General features: G+C 53.1%; 1 protein-coding gene across 1 annotated transcript in view; it reads left to right on the forward strand.

The window, feature by feature from the left end:
- The window catches only part of TTYH2 (tweety family member 2), a 48587-nt gene extending 30187 nt beyond the window's left edge, over positions 1-18400 (forward strand). Inside the window, exons 5-14 of the mRNA XM_033182032.1 lie at positions 625-720; positions 1229-1301; positions 6286-6355; positions 6616-6671; positions 7177-7269; positions 7506-7598; positions 9731-9873; positions 10581-10766; positions 11255-11333; positions 18243-18400. Coding sequence (XP_033037923.1) covers positions 625-720; positions 1229-1301; positions 6286-6355; positions 6616-6671; positions 7177-7269; positions 7506-7598; positions 9731-9873; positions 10581-10766; positions 11255-11333; positions 18243-18323 — 970 coding nt within the window. The 3' untranslated portion in view covers positions 18324-18400. The remainder of the gene's footprint in view (positions 1-624; positions 721-1228; positions 1302-6285; positions 6356-6615; positions 6672-7176; positions 7270-7505; positions 7599-9730; positions 9874-10580; positions 10767-11254; positions 11334-18242) is intronic.
- The last annotated feature ends 7948 nt before the right edge of the window (positions 18401-26348 follow it).

A 26348-nucleotide genomic window follows, 5' to 3' on the forward strand; every position in this document is an offset into this window, starting at 1 on the left:
GGGAGGCCTTGGAGAGCCAGACTGAGTGTCAGAGAGGCAGGCACCTTAGGGGCTGTGTGAGATCTGTGGCTGTAAACATCAGGCCTTGGCTGCTCTGATACTGTCTGAGAGTTCTAGAAACAAAGGGAAGCAGGGTCCTAGGAGACGCCTGCTGGGAGGCTGCAGAAAGACACGTCAGAGCTGTGCTGTCCAGGGTGGTAGCCCCAGCCATGTGTGGCTATTTTAATTAATTAAAATTAAGTAAAGTTTAAAATGTATTTCTTCAGTTGCACAAGCCATGTTTCAAGTTCTCGGTAGCTACCTGTGGGTAGTGGCAAAGGAGACTGCACAGCAGGGATTTAGAACAGTTCCTCTACTGGGGAAAGTTCTAGTGCACAGTGCTGGTTTTGACACTCAGCCTGGAGGTGAAGGCAGGGGGTGGGAAGTGACAGCTTTGTCCAGGCAGCAGTAGGGTTGCAGCTCCCGAGCCTTCAGCCCACACATGCTGGGTGCTCACTGGCTCTGGGCAGTGTGTCGTAGTAAAGGGTCCAGTGGGTCCTGGGGCTGCTGTGCAGGCCTCCCAGGTGGCCAGCAGGTCAGGACATCCACCCTGTTGCTCCTGACCATCCCTGCCCGTCTACCCAGGTGGCTCTCCTACCTCCTGCTCTTTATCCTGGACCTGGTCATCTGCCTCATGGCCTGCCTGGGACTGGCCAAGCGCTCCAAGTGTCTCCTGGCCTCGTGAGTATCCCTACCCGTGGACCTGGGACAAAGAGCTGGGCAGGATGCCATCATCAGAGAGAGACGAGGGCCTGGCCAGCTCCAGAGTGTGGGGAAAACAGCCAGGCTGCCTGAGGCCACCTTCTGCCCCGTCCTCAGCACTCAGCAGAGGAGACAGACAGCAGCCACCAACTCACCATCTGGTCACCAAACGAGCAAGCACTAGGCTTTCCTCCTTCTCTGGGCCTGACTCTGTTGAGCAGCTAAGAGACGTGGGCCCACGCATGAAAGCCTCCGGCCATCTTAGCCAACACTGCCCCCTTAGCCTGTGCTCTTACGCCTGGGTCTTTTTAGCCCCAAAGACCTGGGCTCCATGATTCTTTCCTAGTAGTGAGCATGGCCCACATCAGGGCAGGGACTGAGGCTGCCTTTGGATCCACTGCAAGGCTCTGGGGGGCACGGTGGGCAGAGTGATGGCTGAGAGGAAGGGGACCCTGCCTGCCAACCTTGTCACCTGCCTCTCTCCTAGGATGCTGTGCTGCGGGGCACTGAGCCTGCTTCTCAGCTGGGCATCCCTGGCCGCTGATGCCGCTGCGGCAGTGGTGAGTTGGGGGAGGGGGTGGGTGGTGCGTGGTCTGCCAGGATACTCCAGTGTGTCTCCAAGCAGGGCCAGCTTCCGGTCCCAGCTCCTAACCTAGACTCCCAGAATCTCAGAACCAAAGGGACTTGCATCATCTCAACCGGCCCCTCTCGTTACAGATGGGGAAACAGGCCGAGAGAAAGGAAGGGGCCTGCCCAGGGTCAGAGCCAGGATAAGACACTCATGCTTCATACCCAGAGAGAAGCCCCCGGCCGCCCAGGCATGCTTAGGCTTACGCATGCTTAGGCTTAGGCGTGCCTGGGTGACCAGGGGCTTCTCTCTAGGTGTGAAGAATTGATCGGGCCTCCTGAGAATGTGTAGGGGTCTGAGCCTCAGACCAGGGAATCCCTCCCGTATCAGAAGCTGCTGCTTTGCCAGCTCTCCGGGCCCTGGGACTGTAGAATGCGGTGTCTGACTTGCCTTCCGTCCCAATGTCCCAGGACTCCCGCGGTCTGAAGCACACGTGCTGTATGTTTCTGGATGTGATGCCTCAAAACGGTTTAAAAAACAAAAAAGTGGGGGTTTCCTATGCAGGTCCACAGGATCTTTAATGGACCTAACACTGGCACTAAGCTGTGTGCATGAGGCTGTTCATTCACTCAGCTGACATTGTTTGCTGGGTGGCACTCGATGGTACAAGACGCCTGGGGATGTGGAAGCCAAGAGGACGTGATGGTTGCTGTTGACAAAGTTCCAGCCTTTGGAAGCAAGACTTGTGGGCAGATAACTGTGATACAGTGGAGGTGCAGTGTGTGTGTGTGTGTGTGTGTGTGTTAGTGTGCGTGTATGTGTATGTGTGTGTGTTTGTGTGTGTGTGCTTGTGTGTGTATGTGTTCAGGCACATGCATGTAATAGAAGAGAACACAGTTTACCAGGGAAATTCAAGGAACTCCTCCATGATTCAAAGGCCGCAGACTAACCCTGGGATATGCATCTGTTCTGCCCTAGTGACCTGGGGCTTGATAGGATAAGATGGGTGTGGCTTGTACCAGAAGCTCCCTAACCACACTCACACCTTGTCCAGTGACTTGGGGGTTGGCCACTAGCTCTGGGTGTGGACACAGTGCCCTCAGGGACTCTGGCACTGCCTGACTTAGCACCTCAGGCAGAGGCTTATGCAGAAGCGAGAAGAGAGGGCATGTCCTGTCTTTGCTCCCCGCCACCCCAGTGCAGTGACCACGGACCAAGGACTGGTAGAGAAAAGGCCCAAGTCACGTTTGAAAGCATGCAGGAGCTGGGACGGCTGTAAACAGTGCCACTGCTGGCCAGGGTGACGCACACTGCTGCCTGGCCTGCAGCCTCTCCTCTGGGGCCAGGGGCACGCACAGGGAAGCCACAGGGAGCACACGGCGAGCTCCTCCAGGGCCCCATCTCGCTTTCTGGGCAGCCTCTGCCTTCTGGAGGCAACAGTGGCTTCCAGCTTGCCGCTGTGAGCTGCCCTGTGGTGGCCACCCCTCCCAGTGGGGGCTCCTCCCTCTCACCAGGCTTCAGTGTTCAGGAAAACCAGAGGCCATTTAATCTCCCAGCTGGGCGCCCTGGAATGCGGGGAGCTGGGGAGAAAGGCCATTTCCCTAATTCCTCTAGTCAGGCCCTTGTGTGTGTGAGGGGGAGCAGGCGGTGGAGCTGAATGAGCTTTTGACGGGCTGGAGATGCTGCTGCATTTTAATAGGAAGCCGGGTGAGGAGGAGCCAGGAGGGCGGGGAGGGTGGCCGGCTGTCCCGGGGTTATTGTGGAGAGCTTTTGTGTGGCCTCCCAATGCCAGCCTGCTCTCTGAGGCCTGTTTTGACAGCCATGGGGCCAGAGGACTGACAAAGCCTCCCCTCTCCGCCCCCCACCCCTACCCCTCTCTGTCCCTAGAAAGGACTCCATGAGGACAGAGGGCTGCCCTGGAGATCTGCTCTGGGTGAGGCGGGAGCAGAGGGCCAGCAGGACTTGAGCAGCCGAGCTCTGAGCTTCCAGGCCCTGGGGCCACCCCTCATGGTCAGCACTGCTAGTCAGGAGGTGTCTAGGGTGAGGGACTAGAGCAGGCAGAGAGGCTGGGAAGCCCTGGAAGAAGGAAGGGGGAGGAAATGGGTTCAGCTGTGAGGGAGGGAGGCAAGGGCTGTCACAAGTGCTTTGGCCACCGAGCCCGGGGACAGAGCGCTCCGGGGAATTCCTCCAGCCAAGGGGCAGCCAGGCCTGCCCCTGAGTCAGAGAGTGGGAGTGTGGCCTCTGCAGCCACCCTGTCTAGGCCCACATCCCCCCTTCAACCCTTCCCAGCAGTGGAAACCCAGGAAGGTTCCTGAGGTTCTCTGTGCCTCAGTTTCCTCCTAGGTGAACACGGAGAATAACAGGACTTACCTCAAAGGGCTGTTGCTAGGGAAAGATGAGTGGGTTAATCCTGGGAGGCACACAGAAAATGTCCAATAAACAGTGGCCACCGCTGGCTTCCTGTGCATTCATCATCATCATGCTAGGGTCACGGGGTGCCCATTCAGACTCACACCTCCATTCTCAGGAGCTGCCTGCAGGCTCAGCCATCGCCTGGGCTGGTTAATGGGCAGCCTCTCCCACCTGCTCCAACTGTGCTCAGTGCCCTCCTTCCTGTCCCCTCTCCTGCCATCCCCATCACCATGGCATGAGTAATGCACACGTGTATTAGTCCATTTTCATGCTGCTGATAAAGACATACCCAAGACTGGGCAATTTACAAAAGAAAGAGGTTTAATTGGACTCACAGTTCCACATGGCTGGGGAAGCCTCACAATCATGGTGGAAGGCAAGGAGGAGCAAGTCACGTCCTGCATGGATGGCAGCAGGCAAAGAGGCCTCATGCAGGGAAACTCCTGTTTTTAAAACCATCAGATCTGCCAGGTGCGGTGGCTCACACCTGTAATCCCAGCACTTTGGGAGGCCGAGGCAGGTGGATCACCTGAGGTCGGGAGTTCACAACCAGCCTGACCAACATGCCAGAACCCCATCTCTAGTAAAAACACAAAATTAGCCAGGCATAGTGGTGCATGCCTGTAATCTCAGCTATTCAGGAGACTGAGGCAGGAGGATTGCTTGAACCCGGGAGGCGGAGGTTGCAGTGAGCTGAGATCATGCCACTGCACTCCAGCTTGGGCAACAGAGCGCGACTCTGTCTCAAAAAAAAAAAAAAAAAAATCAGGTCTTGTGAGACTTACTCATTATCACGAGAACAATATGAGAAAGACTTGCCCTCATGACTCAATTACCTCCCACCAGGTCCCTCCCATAACACATGGGGATTCAAGATGAGATTCGGGTGGGGACACAGCCAAACCATATCAACACGTGTACACACAAGTGCATATGCATCACACACGTACATGCACACGCACACAGGTGTTTGTCTTCATTAATAGGAGAGTTGACTCCTCGCTGAGTCCCACAACCCAAACCATCCTATGCACCTATCCCAGGAGATGGAGGCTCCAGGGTGGCCAGGGGGTGTGAAGAGCAGGCCTGGCCTGGGAGGGGGAGGAGGGATGCAGGAGGATCACGTCACTGTGGAGCCTTGGACTGGAGCCTCTGTCCCTCTCCTTTCTTGGTTCCCAAACTTCTCGGGGGTGACCCAAACTGAGATAGTGGCCTCGCTCTTTATTTTCCCAAGACTTCCCCATCCTCCACTCGGGCCTGGCTGCACTCTCTGCCACTCCAGCCAGGGGGTGGGGGCACACCACCAGGCCTGCTGGCGCCACAGCTCTGATAGGTAATAATAGGCCAGGTTGATGTATTATGAATGCTAGTGGTTTGTGTATAAAGCATTTCTCCCAGGGTCTTAAGTGCATGCGTGCGTGCGTGTGTGCACATGGGGCTCTCAGGAAGCTCTGTATCTAGAGGGGCATGTTATTCCCCACCCTTGCTATACACACATTTCCTAGACTGTAAGTGCTGTGATGCACTAACCTGTAGTTGCTAGAACCCTGCACGGCACCAAGGAAGTACTCCATAAATGTCTATCAACTTAGCAAGTTAGTGAGTGATGCTCCATTGTGACCCCTGAGGCAGTGGTTCCTGAAGGAGGACGGGGCCACCGGCAGAGCAGGGCACTCAGAGGGGTCCCCTGCCCAGGGAGCATGCACCAGAGGAGGGGGACGCCCCTAAGAACAGGCCAGAGGACTTGAGCTCTCCCTGGCTACTCTAGAAGGCAGAGGACCCCCATTTTTCCAGTCCCCAGAGCACCCCAGGCCAGATCTGGGGTGCGCCTGGCTTAGAGGCCATGTACTTGCTGATGCCTCTCCTGGGGCCTATGTCTGCTCCCACCCTGCTGCATGGGCCTTAGCAATCACCTAGCCAGGCTGTGCTGTGGGGCCAGGCCCTCCAGCTCGTACGTGGCAGCCGCCTCTCAGCTCCATGCCCTTCCCACCCTGTGTCTTGGTAGGTGAGGACCTGCCCCCAAGACTCACAGATGCTTCAGCACCAACCTTGTTCTTTAGAAAAAGTTTGGGGGAGCCTTCATAGATTGTCCACCCGTCCCTGTAGGACTTGATCACCGCAAGACAAAATGTAAAACAGACATGAGCAGATGAGGCCATGCTGTAATGAACTCCTACACACACAGCCTGCAGCTGCCCTGGGGCCCAGGATGCTGGCCCCCAAGGGTCTGTCCCAGAAGAGGCATTTGGGAATAAGAGTAACAGCATGCCCTCCACCCCAGTCACTTTTCTGAGCACTTTACATGCATTGGGTGAATAGCATTATCATCTCCATGTCATAGATGAGGCAACCGGGGCACAGGAAGAATAAGTAACTTGTCCAAGGTAACAGCGCTAGGAAGGGGCAGAGCCAGGTTTGAACCCAGGAGGCTGGCTCCAGACTCTGTCCTTTGCCACCTGGGAGGGAGCTCAAGGGGCTGGGGTGATGGGCTCCTGGCTCCTCCCAGGGCCCTGATATCCTGGTATCTGACTTTCCTCCACCCCGTCCCTCTCTCCCTCACTCAGGCCACCAGTGACTTCTGTGTGGCTCCTGACACCTTCATCCTGAACATCACGGAGGGCCAGATCAGCACAGGTAACGTACTCTCAGGCCACTGCTGTGGATGCATGGGTGGCCAGACTGTGTGCCCCTGCGTACCTCTTTCAGCCCTGCAGCCATCCAACCCCTCCTCAGCCCTGAACTTCAAGTCCAGCTCTTGCTCTAGGCCATTTCCTAGAAACTGCCTCCTTTGGGAGCTCAGGGACGGGGAGGGAGGTCTGGCTTGGTCACCAAGGATGGTAGAGATCTCATCTGGTCATTTGTGAGCTGCCTAATGCCATGCTGTTGCTCTGCAGAGGTGACTCGCTACTACCTGTATTGCAGCCAGAGTGGAAGCAGCCCCTTCCAGCAGGTACGGCCCCCCGAGGCCTGCCCTCACCCTGCCCACAGCCACTCCCCCTTGACCCTAAGCCCCACCACTGACCAGGATGGCAGAGGTGGCAGGGCCTTCCTTGCCTCACCGTGGTCCTCTCCTTAGCTGCTTCTGTGGGGGCGGTGGGGGGAGCTTGCTTTTGGTCATGGGTTCTAGATCGGTGGTTAACGCATGTGCAGCTCAGTGGGGAGCTGGTTCCATGTAGATGCTGTGCAGCAGCTCTGGGGTGGGGCCGAGATTCTGCACGTCTCACAAGCTCCCAGGTGAGGCCAGGGCTGCTGGTCCAAAGACCACATCTGAGCTGCAAGCAGGGAGAAGACTGTGCAGCTTTCAAGAAGCCAGAGGAGTAGGGGGAGACTTCCTGCAAGTGGAAGGCCTGTGCAGCTGCAGCCAGGTGGGAGGGGCAGGAGCATAGGCCCCTCGGCCGCTGTGGGGCTCCTGGGAGATGGAGCCTCACGGTGGGGCTGTGTCTCTCCTGGCCCAGACCCTGACCACCTTCCAGCGCGCGCTCACCACCATGCAGATCCAGGTCGCGGGGCTGCTGCAGTTTGCCGTGCCCCTCTTCTCCACCGCAGAGGTAAGGCAGCTGTGCAGGAACAGGGGAGCCCCAGATGAACCCTGACAGCCCTTTCCCCTACCCCAGCCCCAGGGCCAGGCTGTGCACAGCTTGCTGCTGGCTCTCTGCACTCCCACCCCCGTGACTCGGCTCCCACCCTTGGCTCTAGAGACCCCTGAGCACAGCTGCTGTGGTGGTTTTCTCCGCCAGCTCTCCTCCACAGCCCCTCGGTGTCTCTGTCTCTCTTCCTGCTTCAGGAAGACCTGCTTGCAATCCAGCTCCTGCTGAACTCCTCAGAGTCCAGCCTTCACCAACTCACCGCCATGGTGGACTGCCGAGGGCTCCACAAGGTGCATGGGGGCCCTGGGGGCATGTGGAGAGTGTGAGGGCACCCAGGAGGCCACACCTTCCAGAGAAAAGCCGGTAGAGGCTGAGGAGAGGGGTGGCCTGGGCCCCCTTCAGGCCCAGGAATGGAGCTGAAGCCAGACAGTGGGAAGGGAGGGTGTGCCTGGCCTTTCTCCGAGGGCTGAGACAGGGAGACTCAGTACAGGGGACCAGGGGTCAGGGATGGGAGGGTTGTATCCGGTTGGCTCTGGGTCACTGGGGGACCCTGACCAATACAAGGGAGGCTATTCCCCATTGTCCAGACTCCTGGCCATTTGCTCAACACATCTGTCTCCCTGGGTTGCAAATGGATGTTCCAATCCCATTGCCAGAGTCTTCCTTCCAGGAACTTGGAATATCAGACAGACACAATGATGCAGGGAACACATGGCGAGCACATGAGAGCCCCCCACCCCAAGCAGTGAGCCAGTGTATGGCGACAGCTTTCACATCCCAGGTGGATTTAGTGCAGACAGTCTTTGTCATCATCATAGCTGTCAGCTCCATGCTTGGCCCTGTTCTGTGCATTTTATATCCAGTATGTCATCCAGTTCTCACAGTTCTATTGTGAGACACATGTTATTTCCTAGGAAATTGGCATGTGTGTATGTGTATGGATAGACGCATAGATATAGCACTGTGTGTGTGCACGTGTGTGTTTTTGCACGCACGTGTGTGTATGGATAGACGCATAGATATGTGTGTGTGCACGTGTGTGTGTGTATGGATAGATGCATAGATACAGCTATGTGTGTGCACAAGTGCGTGTGTGTGCGTGTGTATGGATAGACGCATCGATATATCTGTGCACACATGCGTGTGTGTGTGCGCGTGTGTATGGATAAACGCATAGATATACCTATGTGTGCGCATGCATGTGTGTGTGTGCACATGCGTGTGTGTGCACGCGCATGTATGGACACATATAGCTATATATGTGTGTGCACGTGCATGTGTGTGCACTTGTGTGATGTGTATGTCTGTGTGCATGTGTATGGTGTGTCTGTGCTGTTTGTGTGCACAAATGTGTGTGTGGTATGTGCGTGTGTGTGCGCATGTGTGATATGCACGTGTGTGTGGTGCATGTGTGTGTGCCTGTACCTATATGAATGTGGGGGGGTGTGGTGTGTGCATGTGTGTGGTGTGTGCATGTCTGATGTGTGTGCGTGTGGTATGTGTGCATGTGTGTTGTGCACACATGTGTGTGCACGTGTGTGGTGTGTGGGGGGGGTGCGTGTGGTGTGTGTGTGTGGTGTGTGTGTGGAAAGTGGCCTACTGAAGAGTCCTGACTTGGCACATCAGGGGCTTGGGTTTTGATCCTGGTAGTCTGACGTCAGAGCTAAGAACATGGCAGTCACCCCTGTCTCCTCTCTCCTTCCCCTTCTACACTAATCCCCAGCAAGTCTTGGCAGCTCTCCTCTCAGTTGTACCCTGAATCCATCCGTTTCTCTTTCTCTCCACGGCTTCCACCATGACCCGGTCCTGCTCCTCCAGCAGACAGTGGCCTCCTCCCACTTTCTCTTGCCCCCTCACCACCCATTTCACACATTCTGCCAGAGCAGTCCTTTTGCAAACTAGATTGGATCACATCCCTTCCATTCCCACACGCTCCGATGTCTTTCTGACCCCTTATAAAAGTCCGTACTCCTCTCCTGCCCTGCAAGGCCCAGCATGACCTGGCCCCTCCAGTTCCATCTCCTGCTGGCCTGTGTTCTCTCTCTTTCCTGAACAGGCCAAGCCTGTCCCCTTTGCCCCCTCTTCTCAACGTGTGCTGCTTCTTGCCATCCTGGCCTCAGCTTCAGTGCCCCCGTCTCTGGTTCCCCACCCTGCAACCTCATCTGCCCTGTTCAGAGTCAGCTTCTTAGTGCCTAGCGCTCAGTAGGTGCTCAGCAAATGTTTGCAGAGTGAAACCCAAGAAGCCCCATTGTGTTAGGCTCTAGAGTGTGGATCCTTAATGGTGCTACAAGGTGCTCAGGATGGGGAGCAGCCAGGAGACCCCGGGTCCAGTCTCAGGGGAGAGGGGCTTCCAGAGGAGAGCCTGGCGCCCAGGCTTTGCCCCTGCTCCTTCACTAGCTGCATGTCCCTCCTCTTCCTCCAGGACTATCTGGATGCCCTTGCTGGCACCTGCTACGACGGCCTCCAGGGCTTGCTGTACCTTGGCCTCTTCTCCTTCCTGGCCGCCCTTGCCTTCTCCACCATGATCTGTGCAGGGCCAAGGGCCTGGAAGCACTTCACCACCAGGTGGGCTGCCTAGTGAGGAGGGAAGCCTCCCACGGCCTGGGGGTCTCCTGGGAGGGCAGCAGGCAGGGGCCTCTGCTCTACGACGTAGCTGATCACCCAGGACTGAGGAGGGCAGCAGAGGGCCTGGGCATTCAGCCCAACAGGCTGGCTGGCTTCTGTAGAAGCTTCCCCGAGAGTCCAGACAGACCCTCCAAAGGAGTTCGGTGGGGCCCAGAGCAGGAGCTGGGGCCCAGGGTGGTGACAGCCCTCAGGCCACAGCCTCGCCTCCCTTCTCCTCTCTTCTCACCAGGACTTTGTGATCGGGAATGAGGAGAGTTCCCGGTGCTGGGAAGGGTGCCCTGGGAATACCAAGAAGGATACATGGGGTCACTGTTTTCAGGGAGCCTGCAGTCCTCTTGAGGACATGGGAGGGGACAGAAGGTGTGCAGGCACCTCATGAGCAGATTAGGCAAGAGGACGCAGGGTAGGGAGGACCCACGTGCGCACGGTCAGCATGGTGGGGAGCCTGGAAGAGCTGGTCGTGAAGCTAGGAATGGGCCAGAGTGATCTGCAGGAGGCAGGCCAGGGACCGTGTTTGAAAGGAGTCTCAAGGAGACACACATGGCCAGAGAGTCCTGGCAGGAAAGGCAGGGAAGCAGGACAGGACCTGGCTGCCTCGGAGCCTCCTTCACCCTTCACAGCTGGCCATCTTCTACCCGTTGTTCTAGAAACAGAGACTACGACGACATTGATGATGATGACCCCTTTAACCCCCAAGCCTGGCGCATGGCGGCCCACAATCCCCCGAGAGGGCAGCTTCACAGCTTCTGCAGCTACAGCAGTGGCCTGGGCAGTCAGACCAGCCTGCAGCCCCCTGCTCAGACCATCTCCAACGCGCCTGTCTCCGAGTACATGTATGGCCTGCTCACACACCCAGGCTGGGTAGCACTGCCCGGACAGCATGTTGGGTGGGGTCTACAGCGCCAGGTGCGGGGAGAAAGGCATCCAGGGTCACCCGTGGTCCCCACTACAGCCATGGGGTGCCTGGAGGGAAGGCCCCCCGGGAGCATCTGGTCACCCCTTCACACCCACATGTGCTGGGGGAAGAACCCACTGATGTCAGCAGCCTCTGCCACAAGCTGATGGGACAGGTCCCAGGCCCAAGAAGCTGCATTTCTCCAGGCCATGCTGCTCTCAGCCTTCGTTGCCCATCAGCCACTTGTCCCCAGGCTTCCCAAGGTGCTCTTCTCCATATCTGCCCACCACCCCTCCTCCACTCTATCTGTGGTTCGGGTCCATCCCCTGCCTCCCATGTGCTCACCCATGGGACTCTCCTGTAGAAATCTGCACACACCCCCACTCCCACACCATTCCCTCCTGAGCTCTCCTCTCATCCCCACAGGAACCAAGCCATGCTCTTTGGTAGGAACCCACGCTACGAGAACGTGCCACTTATCGGGAGAGCCTCCCCTCCGCCTACGGTAATTGGGGCTCTGGCCCTTCCTTGTTGGGGTAATACGTAAAGACAAAACCTCCTGCTAACCCAGTGAATCCTGTCCCCAAAGGCAGAAAAGAATGAAACAGTTCTGTAATTGAATACGCACTAAACCAGACTGTCGCGGGTATCCCAGGCAGTCTGCTAAGGAGATTGCAAAGACACAAGAAATCTCACTCCTTCCCCTAACCAGGCAGGAACAAGACACAGCCCACTGCATACCTGTCATCCAGCAAAAGGACTTAACAACACTGTTTGTCACAGTAGTCCACCTTAATCTAACACTTGCTAATTGGGGTGGCTGTCCTGGTTAAGTAATTGCCTTTATTTATTTATTTTGAGACGGAGTCTCGCTCTGTCGCCCAGGCTGGAGTGCAGTGGCTGGATCTCAGCTCACTGCAAGCTCCACCTCCCGGGTTCACGCCATTCTCCTGCCTCAGCCTCCCGAGTAGCTGGGACTACAGGCTCCCGCCACCTCGCCCGGCTAGTTTTTTGTATTTTTTTTAGTAGAGACGGGGTTTCACCGTGTTAGCCAGGATGGTCTTGATCTCCTGACCTCGTGATCCGCCCGTCTCGGCCTCCCAAAGTGCTGGGATTACAGGCTTGAGCCACCGCACCCAGCCCAATTTATTTATTTATTTATTTTGAGACGGAATCTCGCTTTGTTGCCCAGGCTGGAGTGCAGTAGTGCAATATCGGCTTGCTGCAACCCAGGTTTCAAGCAATTATCCTGCCTCAGCCTCCCAAGTAAGTGGGATTACAGGTGCGTGCCGCAACGCCTGGCTAATTTTTGTATTTTTAGTAGAGATGGGGTTTCACCATGTTGGCCAGGCTGGTCTTGAACTTCTGACCTCAGGTGATCCGCCTGCCTCAACGTCCCAAAGTGCTGGGATTACAGGCATGAGCCACCGCAACCGGCCAGCTAACTGCCTTTATCCAGAGGAAAAATAAGACTCCTATTTCCATAACAATCAGATAGTTACGACTTGGAGCCAGGCCCCTAAGTGAACTGTCACTGAGAAGGAGATGAGGTGCTGTCTTCCTGATGTTTGTACTTCCAAGAGATGGCTCCCAGGCCGTAAGAAACCATCCCTGGATTGTAACACTGGCAAGGGCCATATTCAGCCTTTAAGAAGGTTTGCAGACATCTCAAAAGACAGAAATTATTTACAGTGATACGTTTTCTAAAGGGAATACTGCAAGAAGAGAGGGGGTCTCGTTCCCTTTGTGCACCAGAGAAAATTAAGGAAGTGTTTTTCTTTGTAGATTTCTGTTTACCTTAATCCTTGGTCTTTCTTGGGCTGGAGGGTGGGTGGGCTGTGGTGGTGGGTCTGGGAGGGCTGAACCCGAACAGCCTTCCTCAATCTGTCTCAGCTCCCCATGTCCCTAGGACTGTGCCCAAGTGGGATCTGTGCCTCTTGTCCACCCCACCACCTCCAGCCAGGGTACCTGAGATGCAGCCTCAGGGGAGTAGCTCAGGGTGGGAGGTTGAGAAGCAAAAGACCGTGCTATCTCATCCCAGAGAAGTATCCAAAGGACTCAGAAATACTGGCTGAGACAAAGAGCTGCAAACAGACAGTGACCACCGAGGTTCAGGGACACAGACCCCAGTGCCACATGCCTGGGTTCAAATCCCAGCTCATTGCATGGCCTCTGTGACTTTGGACAAGCACTTTGCTGCTCTGTGCCTCAGTTTCCCCATCTATAGAACGGGTATGGGAATACTAGCACATTCCTCCTCGGTGGTGTGTGCATTGGGGAAATTGATTGTTATCAGCGCATACGTGTGAAGCATCCAGTGAGTGCCGTAGGACATGGAGCTGTTATTTGTGATTTTCTTCCACCCCACCTCCACAGAGCTGTGGCATTTATTTATTTAATTTTTTTTTTTTTTTTTTTTTTATGAGACGGAGTCTCACTCTTCTGCCCAGGCTGGAGTGCAGTGGTGTGATCTCAGCTCACTACAACACCTCCTGGGTTCAAGCGATTCTCCTCCCTCAGCCTCCCAGCATGCTAGCTGGGATATACCGGCATGCACCACCACACCTGGCTAATTTTTGTATTTTTAGCAGAGACAGGGTTTCACCAGGCTGGTCTCGAACTCCTAACCTCAGGTGATTCACCCTCCTTGGCCTCCCAAAGTGCTGGGATTACAGGCATGAGCCACCGCACCCGGCCAGAGCTGTGGCATTTATAAGAAAGGACAACGGGAATCAAAGGCCAGAAGTCTGCCACGGGATGGGCAGAAGGGTTCTGGAGCCAGGCGTCTCCTTTCATTTGGCCGGGCCAGGCATTTCACTGCCCTCACCCAGGTAGTTTGGAAGGGGACATCCAACAGGAAAGCAGAAGCACTGGAGCCCGAGTACCTGGGACCAGCGTGATAGACCTGGGCCCTGAGGACCCAGAAAGTGCACGCACAGGCACCCAGGGAGTCAGCTTCCTGGTCATGGCGCTTGGTGAAAATCATACCATCAGACCCAAGAAAAGAGCAAGTGGGACCAGTCCCTGGCTTCAGGAAGTTCCGGTCTATAGAAGGGGCACTCAAGAAGGCTGCCTGTAGAAAGTGCTACAAGGTACTTTGGGACCAGAAAGAAGGAGCTGTCTTTGCTGCCGCTCTAGGGGATTCCAGAAAGTTCTATTTAATAGTTGGCATTTGAGCCACAGTGTAGAGCAGGGGCTCACTCAGGGGCAGTTTTCTCCCCTGGGGACATTTGGCAATGTCTGGAGGCATTTTCATTATCACACTTGGAGGCTGGGGAAGGGGGCTGGATGCTATTGACATTAGTGGGTGGAGCCCCCACCACAAAGCCTGGTGCAGCCCCAAATGTCCATGGGTAATGGGGCCTGTCCTCTGCGTGTGGGATGTTTAGCAGCGTCCTTAGTCTGGACCCACTAGCAAGCCTGCTGAAACCAATCCCCTGTCATTCACTCCTGCGCCACCACCTTGGTGCTTTTGCCTGGAGCACCTCACCTGTTGTCCCCGCAGCTTTACCAACACAAGCCCCGGCCTCATGTTGTTCTTCTTCCTGGAGTCCTCGGAAGTGGGCTGGTTGAACCTGTATTCAAAGTCAGCACCATTTATTATTTATTCTTATTTTTTAAAGACAGAGTATCACTCTGTCACCTAGGCTGGAGTACAGTGGCGCAATCTCAGCTCATTGCATCCTCCACCTCCTGGGTTCAAGCAATTCTCATGCCTCAGCCTCCCAAGTACCTGGGACTGCAGGCATGTGCCACCACGCCCGGCTAATCTTTGCATTTTTAGTAGAGATGGGATTTCGCCATGCTGACCAGGCTAGTCTCAAACTCCTGGCCTCAAGTGATCCACCTGCCTCGGGCTCCCAAAGTGCTGGGGTTACAGGCATGAGCCACCATGCCCCGCCTAGAAGTCAGCACCTTTTAAATCCCAGCCTAGCTTCTCTCACTAATCAGAAGCCTCCCGGGTTCCTTTTTCTAACCACCAGCTGCTATGGCCCCAAGAATGCAGATTGACTTTAATATTAATCTAAGCACAACGTAATTAGGGGGAATCTGCTGTGAAAAAAGAATTACTCTATGCATTGTGATGCCAAATAAAAATGATTTTCGGATTACCTTCTGTTTGAAAGATCCAGGCCACTCGTCCTGCTGTTAGCAGAGATAATCAGCAACTGACCTTATTTGCAAAGCTCAAGGACAGAAAACCCTTCCTCCCTAGATTTAAGACCTGCCCAGAAACACTTACTGCATTGGCCAAGTTGATTGCCCAGTCCCACCTAGCTCAGCCTGCCCTGGGAAGACCCTTCCACCTCCATGCCTGGTAAGGGACCTAGAGAGACATCTAATGATGCTGCAGACCAAGGAACCCCACAGCGTGAAAGATGTGGGTGTCTGCCCCAGTAAAGACAGCACAGCTGGCTGTGCCCCACCCTCCCCGGGGTGCCTGCTCTAAACACTCCTTAGGATTGAGCAAGTTCGAGAAGTGGATAAACTCCTCCCTCTGCCGAGCGCCCTCTCTAGGACAGTCCGGGGATCTCACTGGGTGGGTGATGTCACACCTGGTGATCGGGATATACAGCCTGTCCCTTGCTGGCAATGTTTCTTCGCCCAGCTCTACCTTCAAGGAATAATCTCTCCTATCCTTTTAGGCCCTGTTTCCTGGACTTGATGAACAAAAATGACCCAGGGCAATTAAAATTGAGTGAACAAAAATGACCCAGGGCAGTTAAAAATACTGATATTGAGACTTCTCTTCAGACTTATAGAAACAGAATATCTTGGGGAAAGAGCCTGGGAGATTCTAAGTTTAGCGAACTTATTATCATTCAAGTTGGGAAATACTGCTTTAAGAAGGAGGATCTTGGCCAGCACAATGGCTCATGCCTGTAATCCCAGCACTTTGGGAGGTCAAGGCAGGTGGATCACTTGAGGCCAGGAGCTCGAGACCAGCCTGGTCAACATGGTGAAACCCCATCTCTACTAAAAATACAAAAATTAGCTGGGCGTGGTGATGGGTGCCTGTAATCCCACCTATTTGGGAGGCTGAGGCTGGAGAATCACTTGAACCCAGGAGGTAGAGGTTGTAGTGAGCCAAGAGTGCAACACAGCACTCCAGCCTGGGTGACAGAGTGAGTTTCTGTCTCAAAGAAAATAAAAAAAAAGAAGGAGGGTCTCATACTTGCATATGCATCAGAATCGCCTGAGGGACCCACCCTGTTTCTGATTCAGAAAATCTGAGTTGGAGCCTGGAGATGTGCCTTTTTTTGTTTTTTTGAGACTGAGTTTCGCTCTTGTTGCCCAGGCTAGAGTGCAGTGGCATGATCTCAGCTCACTGCAACCTCCACCCCCCAAGATCAAGCGGTTCTCCTGCCTCAACCTCCCGAGTAGCTGAGATTACAGGCCCCCACCACCACGCCCAACTGATTTTTTGTATTTTTAGTAGAGACAGTGTTTCACCACGTTGACATGGCTGGTCTCGAACTCCTGGCCTCAGGTGATCCACCTGCCCCCGCCTCCCAAAGTGCTGGGATTATAGGCGTGAGCCACCGCGCCTGGCCGGAGATGTGCGTGTCTGACATATTCCTAGGTAAAGCTGATGCTGCTGCCCTGGAAATTGCGCTTGGAGAACCACTGCTCTGAGGCGGGCTTCTTCAACCTCAGTGCTATTGATGGGCAGGGTCATTCTTGGTGGATGGTTCCTGTGTGTTGTAGGATGTCTAGCAGCGTCCCTGGCCTCTACTTGCTACATGCCAGTGGCACTCCAGTCCCCAGTTGTGACAACCAGAATGTCTCCAGACATTGCCTAATGCCCTGGGAGGCAAAAACACCCCTGGTTGAGACTCTCCCACTGGGTCGAAGAGCCTCATGCTCCCTCCTCCCCGACCCCAGCCCAAGTGGAAGCATTTCATTCTCCCTGATGTGAATGGCCTGGACGCCTGAAACTTCCCTGGGTCAGGAGAGTGGCAGCTTCGGGAAGCTTGTTAGAAGTGCAGAATCTCAGGTCCTGTGGACAAGATCCCCAGGTAGCCTGTGTGCAGGGTATCAAGTGAAAGGCCCTCTCCACTGCCAAGGACGAGTAACTAAGGTCTGTCGAGCACCTACTCTGTACTGGGTCACTGCTTCTCCAACTTGAATGCACACTGGAGTTGCCTAAAGAGCTCTAAAAACACTGATAGCTCTTTAAAATGCTTAGTTTTATGTTACGTGCTTTTTTTTTTTTTTTTTTTTAAGAGATAGGATCTCGCTCCATTGCCCGGGATGAAGTGCAGTGGTGTGATCTTAGCTTGCTGCAACCTCCACCTCCTGGGCTCAAGTACCTTCTCCTCCTGCCTCAGCCTCCCGAGTGGCTGGGACTACAGGTGCATGCCACCATGTCCAGCTAATTTTTTGTATTTTTGATAGAGACAGGATTTTGCCATGTTGCCCAAGCTGGTCTCGAACTCCTGGGCTCAAACGATCCTCCTGCCTCTGTCTTCTAAAGTGCTGGGATTACAGGTATGAGTCACCACCGTTATGTGCATTTTGCATCAACAAAAATATACATATCTTTATACTAGCGGGTGTGGCCTGGGCATCGGGATGTTTTTAGGCTCCCCAGGTGTTTCTGGTGAGCAGCCCAGTTTGAAAGCAGCTGTGTTAAGGCTCTTCCCTGCTCCATATCATTTCACCCTTTCTTTTTTTTTGAGACAGAGTCTCACTGTATAGCCTAGGCTGGAGTGCAGTGGCGCAATCTCGGCTCACTGCAAACTCCGCCTCCCAGGTTCACGCCATTCTCCTGCCTCAGCCTTCCAAGTAGCTGGGACTATAGGTGCCCACCACCACGCCCAGCTAATTTTTTGTATTTTTAGTGGAGACGGGGTTTCACCGTGTTAGCCAGGATGGTCTTGATCTCCTGACCTTGTGATCCGCCTGCCTCGGCCTCCCAAAGTACTGGGATTACAGGCATGAGCCACCACGCCCGGCCTCATAATTTCACCCTTTCAATGTAAGAGCTGGGTGCTCTTTTGTCCATTTTGCAGGTAGGGAAACTGAGGTTAGAAAAGGCTGGAGAACCTAAGCCAAGGTCAGGGGGTAAGATGCACAACTGGGATTTGAACCTGCTTCTCTGAGTCTCTGGGCCTCTGCCCCCAGCCTGCTGGCTGCTGACTGTTCCTCCATGAGTTGGTGGACCCTGAAGCTGCCCTCAGTGTGAGGGGACAGGTTGGGTGCTGGGGCGGAGTGGACATTGGAGGACAGCTGGTCTGTGTGTGTATTTTTTATTTGAGGCTGAGAGCCAGATGATGGCCCGGCATGGCCGGGTTTCCCTCATTCCCTAAGACACCCGGCCCAGTTCCACTCTGAGAAGTCCCCGGTACCTTTGCTGGTGCAGTGCCTGGCTGATCCAGTTCTGACCATCCCCTCTCTTCTCTCTTGGCAGTATTCTCCCAGCATGAGAGCCACCTACCTGTCTGTGGCGGATGAGCACCTGAGGCACTACGGGAATCAGTTTCCAGCCTAACAGACTTTCGGGGGTTCCTGCCTCCTTTTTCCATTTTGGTTTTTAATTAGTGCAAATACAAGCTGCGTTTCTTTAATAGAAACCAAAGGCATCTGGAGCCCGAGAGGCCTCCTGCTGTGGCAGAGGAGCAGCTGGGATTCCCGACCAAAGCCCCAGGGGGGCAGAAGACTCACCACGTGGGCCAGCCTCTCTCTTCCGCCCTGCTCTCCACACCAGAAATGCCCCCAGGTGCTTGGCTGTCTCAGAGGTACCATCCCTGAGCTGGCTGCCTGGCCCTGCTCACCCCTATGCCTCGCCCTCACCAGGAGGGGAGTGGCAGTGAGGAAGGGACCAGGTCAGGTGCTGTGTGTTCTCTCTGGTCCCACAGCCATGACTCTGCCTCTTGTCAGCCTGGCCAAGAGCCCAGACGGCCCCTCTCGGAGTCACCTCTGTCCTCCATTCCCTGCAGATAATGTGAGAAGGGCTGATGAGGAGATGCTCTCTAAGAAGGTCACACCCTTGATGACACCAGAACAACCCAAATCAGAGTTCCCAGGGCCAAACATGCTCTTCCTGGGCCACAGAGAGGAGGCGCCAGGAGAGCTCTGCAGTGGGGGGCTGGGGGCTCACAGCCTGGCGGACCCCAGTGGGAACAGAGGTGAAAGCCTGCCACATTCTGCCTGTCTCGCTAAGCCTCCATTGCCTCACCTCTATTCCAGAATCAATGCTGCAGATACGTTAGCTGCAGATAGGCGCGGTCTCAGGTATGAACAGGCATTTTGAAACGACTTTAAGTCTTTCTTTTCTCCAGTGTTTTAAACATGTTGATTATCCAAAGAATTGAAACTCCTAGCACATCCAGTTTTTACCGTAGATTTGCAGCTCATTCTTCACCCTGGTTAGGTCACTACTTTTGCAGATTTTATTGGCATTGGCCAGTTCTACAGATCTGGAGGAGAGGGGAAGGAGCTGATTCTTAAATAAGGATCAGTGAGACATCCTGCCCGAGCTGCTGTTTGATGGGGATCTGGGTTCATCTCACCCACAGAGGGAGGATCTTTAAGAGGAGAAAAAAGCTAGGCCGGGCGCGGTGGCTCAAGCCTGTAATCCCAGCACTTTGGGAGGCCAAGGCGGGCGGATCACGAGGTCAGAAGATCGAGACCATCCTGGCTAACATGGTGAAACCCCGTCTCTACTAAAAAATACAAAAAACTAGCCGGGCGAGGTGGCGGGCACCTGTAGTCTCAGCTACTCGGGAGGCTGAGGCAGGAGAATGGCGTAAACCCGGGAGGCGGAGCTTGCAGTGAGCTGAGATCCGGCCACTGCACTCCAGCCTGGGCCACAGAGCGAGACTCCGTCTCAAAAAAAAAAAAAAAAGAAAAAAGCCAAGAGGGAAAGTCAGAGTTCCCTATTCTAGGGGACTCGCCGAATGCCCACAGCAGCTGTCCCCTCCTTGTTGTCTCCAAGTAAGTTTGCCAGAAAAGGTTTTAGCAAAGTGATACAACTGTGTCTTTATGGGAGGATAGGCCTCTGCCCTGCCCCACTCCCCCCACCACCTGTCCCCACCCAGTGTCCTGGGCCCCTGGCCTGCCAGGCCACAGGAGCTTATTGGCCAGGAGGGAATAATGTCCCCCAATCCTGCCTGTTGAGGGACCAGAGTTGGGGTCTTTGGTGCTTCCAACCTCCTGCCAACCTGGAGTTCACAACACCAGAGCCCCACGGCCTCGCACACTGAAGCAGGGGTGTGGGGTGACTTGGTGTTTCTGTTTTGGAAGAACCACCTGTCATCACAACACGGACAGCAGGGTGTTCTCAGCTCCCAGTGAAGCCTCCGCAGCGGAATGGGGCCGCAGGGCAGCCGGGACTCCCTGTCTCGCCTGCATTAACCCATGCATACTGTATGCCATAAACTCACTTTGGTATGTCCGCGTCACATGCAGAGAGGAACTCTACGACGTCAAAGTGTTGCTTCTTAAAGTTTCATTATTGGCAACTAGAGGGTTGTTTTTAATGCATGGAAACTAAACAAATTCCTCAGGGAGTTCCTGAAGGAACCAGGTGGGCCAACCTTTGCTTATATATGTGCAGCCTCACCTGGAAGAGAAATAAACCACTTATACTAAAACATGCGTTCCGTCTCTGACTTCCTCAGCTGCAGGGAATAACGAGGGTATTGAAAGATGGAGTGGTCCCCTCCAGCAGGGTCATGTGGTGGGAGGCTTAGAAGCAGATTCCAGTTGCAATTTCCGTGCCAGGACTGAAAGAGGGGCTTGAATGAATGTCATGGGGCTCTTGCGTGGCTTCCAACTGCTCTTACAGGACCAGGGACAGGATTTATTTCTGCCCTGATCTTTTTCCAGAACTCCCCCTAAGGGTCACTGTTTTTTTTGTTGTTGTTGTTCTTTTTTTTTTTTTTTTTTTTTTTTTGAGACAGAGTCTCGCTCTGTCACCCAGGCTGGAGTGCAGTGGCGCCGTCTCGGCTCACTGCAACCTCCACCTTTGGGATTCAAGCAATTTTCCTGCCTCAGCCTCCTGAGGAGCTGGGATTACAGGTGCGCACCACCACACTCAGCTAATTGTTGTATTTTTAGTAGAGACGGGGTTTCACCATATTGGCCAGGCTGATCTCGAACTCGACCTCAGCTGATCCGCCTGCCTCGGCCTCCCAAAGTGCTGGGATTACAGGCGTGAGCCACCTCACTCAGCTGGTAACTGCATCTCAGTACCCAAATGAGATTGGTTTTGGGGGCCACCATTGTCTCGAAGCTGGAGTGGGACCTGACTTGTAGGCCGGCCCTGCATGAACTAGAAAGGAAGCCTTGGGAATGCACAAGCCGGAGTCTGATCACTATGCCTGTCATCTGCCTTTCCCATCTCAGCTACATTAGTCTTTCCCACAAGGTAAAGGAGTGGGGTGGGGAAGTGGGTCCTGGGCCCCTGTTTTGCCTGCCAGCCTGCAGGCAGGCCCACCTTTACCCTCCTAAACATCCTCTGAACAGCAACCTGACTGCAGACCCAGAACAGCCAGCTTAGGAGGAAGGACTGGAACTTAACCTGCTCCTGGAGAGAGACAGCAGCAAACTCCACCAGACCCCTTTTGCCGGGAACAGCGGGTGGAGCTTTTGCCAGGAACAGGCGAGTGTCCCAGGCTGTCATTTGGAGCCCACAACTTACCCACAGGGAGCAGCCAACAGAGTGATTTCTTCTCCAAAGCTAATTCATCTCCCAGCAAGTTTTCTCCCCCTCCAAAGCTGTACAGTCTTACATTTAGGAGCAGCTGGGGTGTTTCCACAGTCTCTTAACTGCATATTGCAGATCAGTCAGGAAGCCTGGTGTGTCTGTTGACAGATATACCCATACGGAAAATTTACCTTCCTTTCTTCTCCTTTTCATTCATTTAAAAATGGATTGCCACCAGGCGTGCTGGCTCGTGTAATCTCAGCACTTTGGGGGTCCAAGGTGGGGGTCAAAGGCGGGAAGATCTCTTAAACCCAGGAGTTCAAGGCCAGCCTGGGGAATATAGTGAGACCCCATCTTTAAAAATAAATACTACAGGGCGCAGTGGCTCATGCCTGTAATCCCAGCACTTTGGGAGGCTGAGACGGTTGGATTATTTGAGGTCAGGAGTTCGAGACCAAACTGGCCAACATAGTGAAACCCCCATCTCTACTAAAAATATAAAAATTAGCCGGGTGGTAGTGGCGCACGCCTATAATCCCAGCTACTTGGGAGGCTGAGACAGGAGAATCACTTGAGCCTAGGAGGTGGAGGTTGCAGTGAGCCAAGATCGCACCACCACACTCCAGTCTGGGTGACAGTGAGACCCTGTCTCAAAAAACAAACAAATAAATAAATAAATAATGGATTGATTGCTTAACACAGGAGCCAATAACTAGAGCCAGTGAGCCCAGCTTGGCCAGCTGCCCTGGAAGGCCTGTGAGTATAAAATAGTTTTTATATTTTTAAATGGTTAACAAAAAACTCAGACATTCTCAACTACTTTTTGGTTTTTTTTTTTTCCTCGAAGTCTTTTCTTTTTTTTGAGTTATTAAAACACACACACACACAACCAAAAGAACTGACAAGAGGAAGACAAAGCGTCGGGATCAGCTAGAGACCGAGCGGCATGTGGGATAAGGCACAGGTCAGGCCTAGCTGGGTCTGTGGAGCAAGGTGGTGGGAAGTCCTGAGGCCCTTTGGGCATGTGGGGTCTGCGGAAGGAGATGAGGTCACTTACAAAGTACATATACTCTACACATCTATACCAAGTGTCCCATGTTGGGGGAGGGGGCGAGGTCATGGGAGCTGGTCCACTTTCTCCTCAGACCAGCCTCCCCACAGGCTCACGGGCTTGGCCAGCACAGGGACCCCTGCAGCTGGCTGTTGTCTTCTGTAGAGCGAGGGAAGGTAACAGTTTAGTTCCCACCCATGGTGGGCAGAGGTCAGCAGAGATTAGAGGCATGGAGATGGCCACCACTTGGCTAGGAAATCCCTGTGCCTGGTGCTGGTGCCCAGCATACAGTCTGCTTTGCTGTCTTCTTTCTACCTTTTTCTTCTGGGACAGTGACTCAGGATCTTTGGCTGAGGCCTTGTCTTGAGACAGAGACTTGTTCTGTCGCCCAGGCTGGAATGTAGTGGCACAATCTTGGCTCACTGCAACCTCTGTCTCCCGAGTTCAAGCAATTCTCATGCCTCAGCCTCCCAAGTAGCTGGGATTACAGGCATGCACCACCACGCCTGGCTAATTTTTGTATTTTTAGTAGAGACGGGGTTTCACCATGTTGTCCAGGCTGGTGTCAAACTCCTGACCTCAAGTGATCCACCTGCCTTGGCCTCCCAAAGTGCTGGGATTGCAGGCATGAGCCACCGAGCCCAGCCTGCAACTAATTTTGATGGTCGAGAACACTAACTGTGAACCTCTCAATTAGGCAAAATGTTATCTCCCTCCCCAAAGATTCCGTTCTTCTCATTAATAGACCTGTATTACCAAAAAATTGTACTTGATTATTATAACATTTTTCTTTCATCAATTAAAAAACTGTGGAAATCGGCCGGGTGCTGTGGCTCACACCTGTAATCTTAGCACTTTGGGAGACCGAGGCAGATGGATCAGTTGAGGTCAGGAGTTCAAGACCAACCTGGCCAACATGGTGAAACCCTGTCTCTACTAAAAATTCAAAAATTATCTAGGCATGGTAATGGGTGCCTGTAATCCCAGCTATTCGGGAAACTGAGGCAGGACAATTGCTTGAACCCAGGAGGCGGAGGTTGCAGTGAGCTGAGACCACACCACTGCACTCCAGCCTGGGCAACAGAGCAAGACTCCGTCTCAAAATCAATCAATCAATCAATCAATCTGTGGAAATTGGTTTCCTTTCTTGTCATATAGGTACCTATGACAGGTATGGTGACTTACACCTGTATTCCCAACACTTTGGGAGGCTGAGGCAGGAGGATTGCTTGAGTCCTGGAGTTCAAGACCATCCTGGGCAACATAGCAGGGCCCCGTCTTAAAATAAAATAAACATTTAAAAAGTAAGTACTTACATGATATCTTTCATTTTACCTCTTGGCCCAAAAAACCTAAAATATTTATTCTATTTTCCAGTAGTTTAAATTTGCTGGCCCCTGGCTAAGCACAACACCACGTTGTCTAAATTCCGGGACTACAGAAGTACCTAAGGCAATCAGGGTCCTTGACTTCATGTAATTTACAAATTAGCAAGGAAGACAAGGAATGTTATCAACACTGACTTGCTTTACATGCAAATTCAGGGTCTCATCTGGACATTTGGTTAAACTCCTGGAATCTTGGGCCTCCTGTTTCGGCTTGTCTGTTTTAATTGTCATCGTCTTTCTTCCTTTCTTTTTTTCTTGCTTTTCTTCCTTCCTTCCTTCCTTCCTTTTCTTTCCCTCCTCTTCTCTCCTTTTTTTCTTTTTTCTTTTCTTTCTTCACAGGGTCTTGCTCTGTCGCCCAGACTGGAGTGCAGTGGTGCGATCTCGGCTCACTGCAGCCTCCACTTCCTGGGCTCAAGCCATACTCCCATCTCAGCCTCCCCAGTAACCAGGACTACAGGCACACCAGCACGCCCGGCTAATTTTTGGGTTTTTTTTTTTTTTTTTTTTTTGTAGAGATGCGGTTTCACCATGTTGCCTAGGCTGGGTCTTGAATTCCTGGACTCAAGCAATCTGTCTGCCTCAGCCTCCCAAAATGCTCAGAATACAGGCATGAACCACCATACCCAGCCCGTCATCGTCTTTCCTGATTACAAAAGAATGTATGTGGTACAAACATTTCAAACTTGACAAAAATGTGTGAGAAAGTGAAAATCCCCTATAATCCATCAACCCAGAGCAAAATACCAGGACCAGTTTGGTTCACATTCTCCATGTTTTGTCCTAATTGTGTGTGCAGAAATATAGTCACACTATACATATTGTTCTGCAATTGCTTTTTCTACCTCATGCTTTATCTTGGACATCTTCTTGTCATTCTTTAAAACTTCGCTCCACTTTTGGGGCCAGGCACAGTGGCTCATATCTATAATCCCAGCACTTTGGGAAGCCGAGACCAGCCTGGGCAACATAGTGAGAACTCGTCTCTTCAAAAAAAAAAAAAAAAATACAAAAATACAAAAATTACCCAGATGTAGTGGTGTGCACCTGTGTGTGGTCCCAGCTATGTGGGAGGCTGAGGTGTGAGGATCGCCTGAGCCCTGGCAGGTCTACAGTGAGCTGTGATCGTGCCACTGCACTCCAGCCTGGTGACAGAGCAAGGGCCCTATCTCAAAAAATAAAAATAAAAGAAATAAAGCAATGGGCTCATGCCCTGGAAGCCAATGGTTACCCCACCCATCACCCAAAAGTAGCTGGTCTGACAGAACAACAACAACAAAAATGTGTTCCACTTTCAACCACCAATGCAGGAGTACAGAGAAGAGCACAGACTATGTCAGCACCAGAATCCCATTGAGAAAAAACACTCTGGCTGGGCGCAGTGGCTCACACCTGTAACCCCAGCTTTTTGGGAGGCTGAGGTGGGTGGATCACCTAATGTCAAGAGTTCAAGACCACCCTGGCCAAGATGCTGAAACCCCATCTCTACTGAAAATACAAAGATTAGCTGGGCATGGTGGCAGTGAGAGGTGAAGCCAGCTGGACTTCCTGGGTCGAGTGGGGACTTGGAGAACTTTTCTGTCTTACAAGAGGATTGTAAAATGCGCCAGTTAGCACTCTGTAGCTAGGATCGTAAAATGTACCAATCAGTGTTCTGTAGCTAGCAAGGGGATTGTAAAATGCGCCAATCAGTGCTCTGTAAAAATGCACCAATCAGTGCTCTGTAGCTAGCAAGAGGATTGTAAAATGCACCAATCAGCAGAAGTCTAAAAGCCAATCACAGGGAGGATTGAAAAAAAGGCACTCTGATAGGACAAAAATGGAATGTGGGAGGGGACAAATAAGGGAATAAAAGCTGGCCACCCCCTACCCAACAGTGGCAACTCACTCAGATCCCCTTCCACACCGTGGAAGCTTTGTTCTTTCTCTCTGCACAATAAGTCTTGCTGCTGCTCACTCTTTGGGTCCGTGCCATCTTTAAGAGCTGTAATACTCACCACGAAGGTCCGCCACTGCACTCCAACCTGGGCGACTGAGTAAGACTCCATCTCAAAAAAAAAACAAAAACAGAAAAAACATTCTTCCCACCTGCCAACAATTTGTCGATTTGATGGGTGCTTTCTGAAAGCACAATGCAAATACCTTCCTGAGGCTCATGAGCATGAAGCAGCACTCATGTTTGTCTTTGAACAGGTGAATGCAAGTCAGTGCCCATGGTCATGGTAGTTGTACACGAGTCTGTCACCCTGTTTCATAGGAACCCATCAAGAGCTGTTAAGTCCTAGGTGATCAGGTAGACAAATGGGTGCTAGTAACCCATCAAACACCGGGGAGGAGCTAATGGGGAGAAGCGGACCTCATTGCTGATAGGTTTGAGAGGGTTTTTGTAACATCAGAGGGTAACATCAGGCAGGCAACTCAAAGTCTGGA

Source organism: Trachypithecus francoisi, unplaced genomic scaffold (assembly GCF_009764315.1).
Source record: "Trachypithecus francoisi isolate TF-2019V2 unplaced genomic scaffold, Tfra_2.0 Lachesis_group20, whole genome shotgun sequence".
NCBI classification, from domain to species: Eukaryota; Metazoa; Chordata; class Mammalia; order Primates; family Cercopithecidae; genus Trachypithecus; species Trachypithecus francoisi.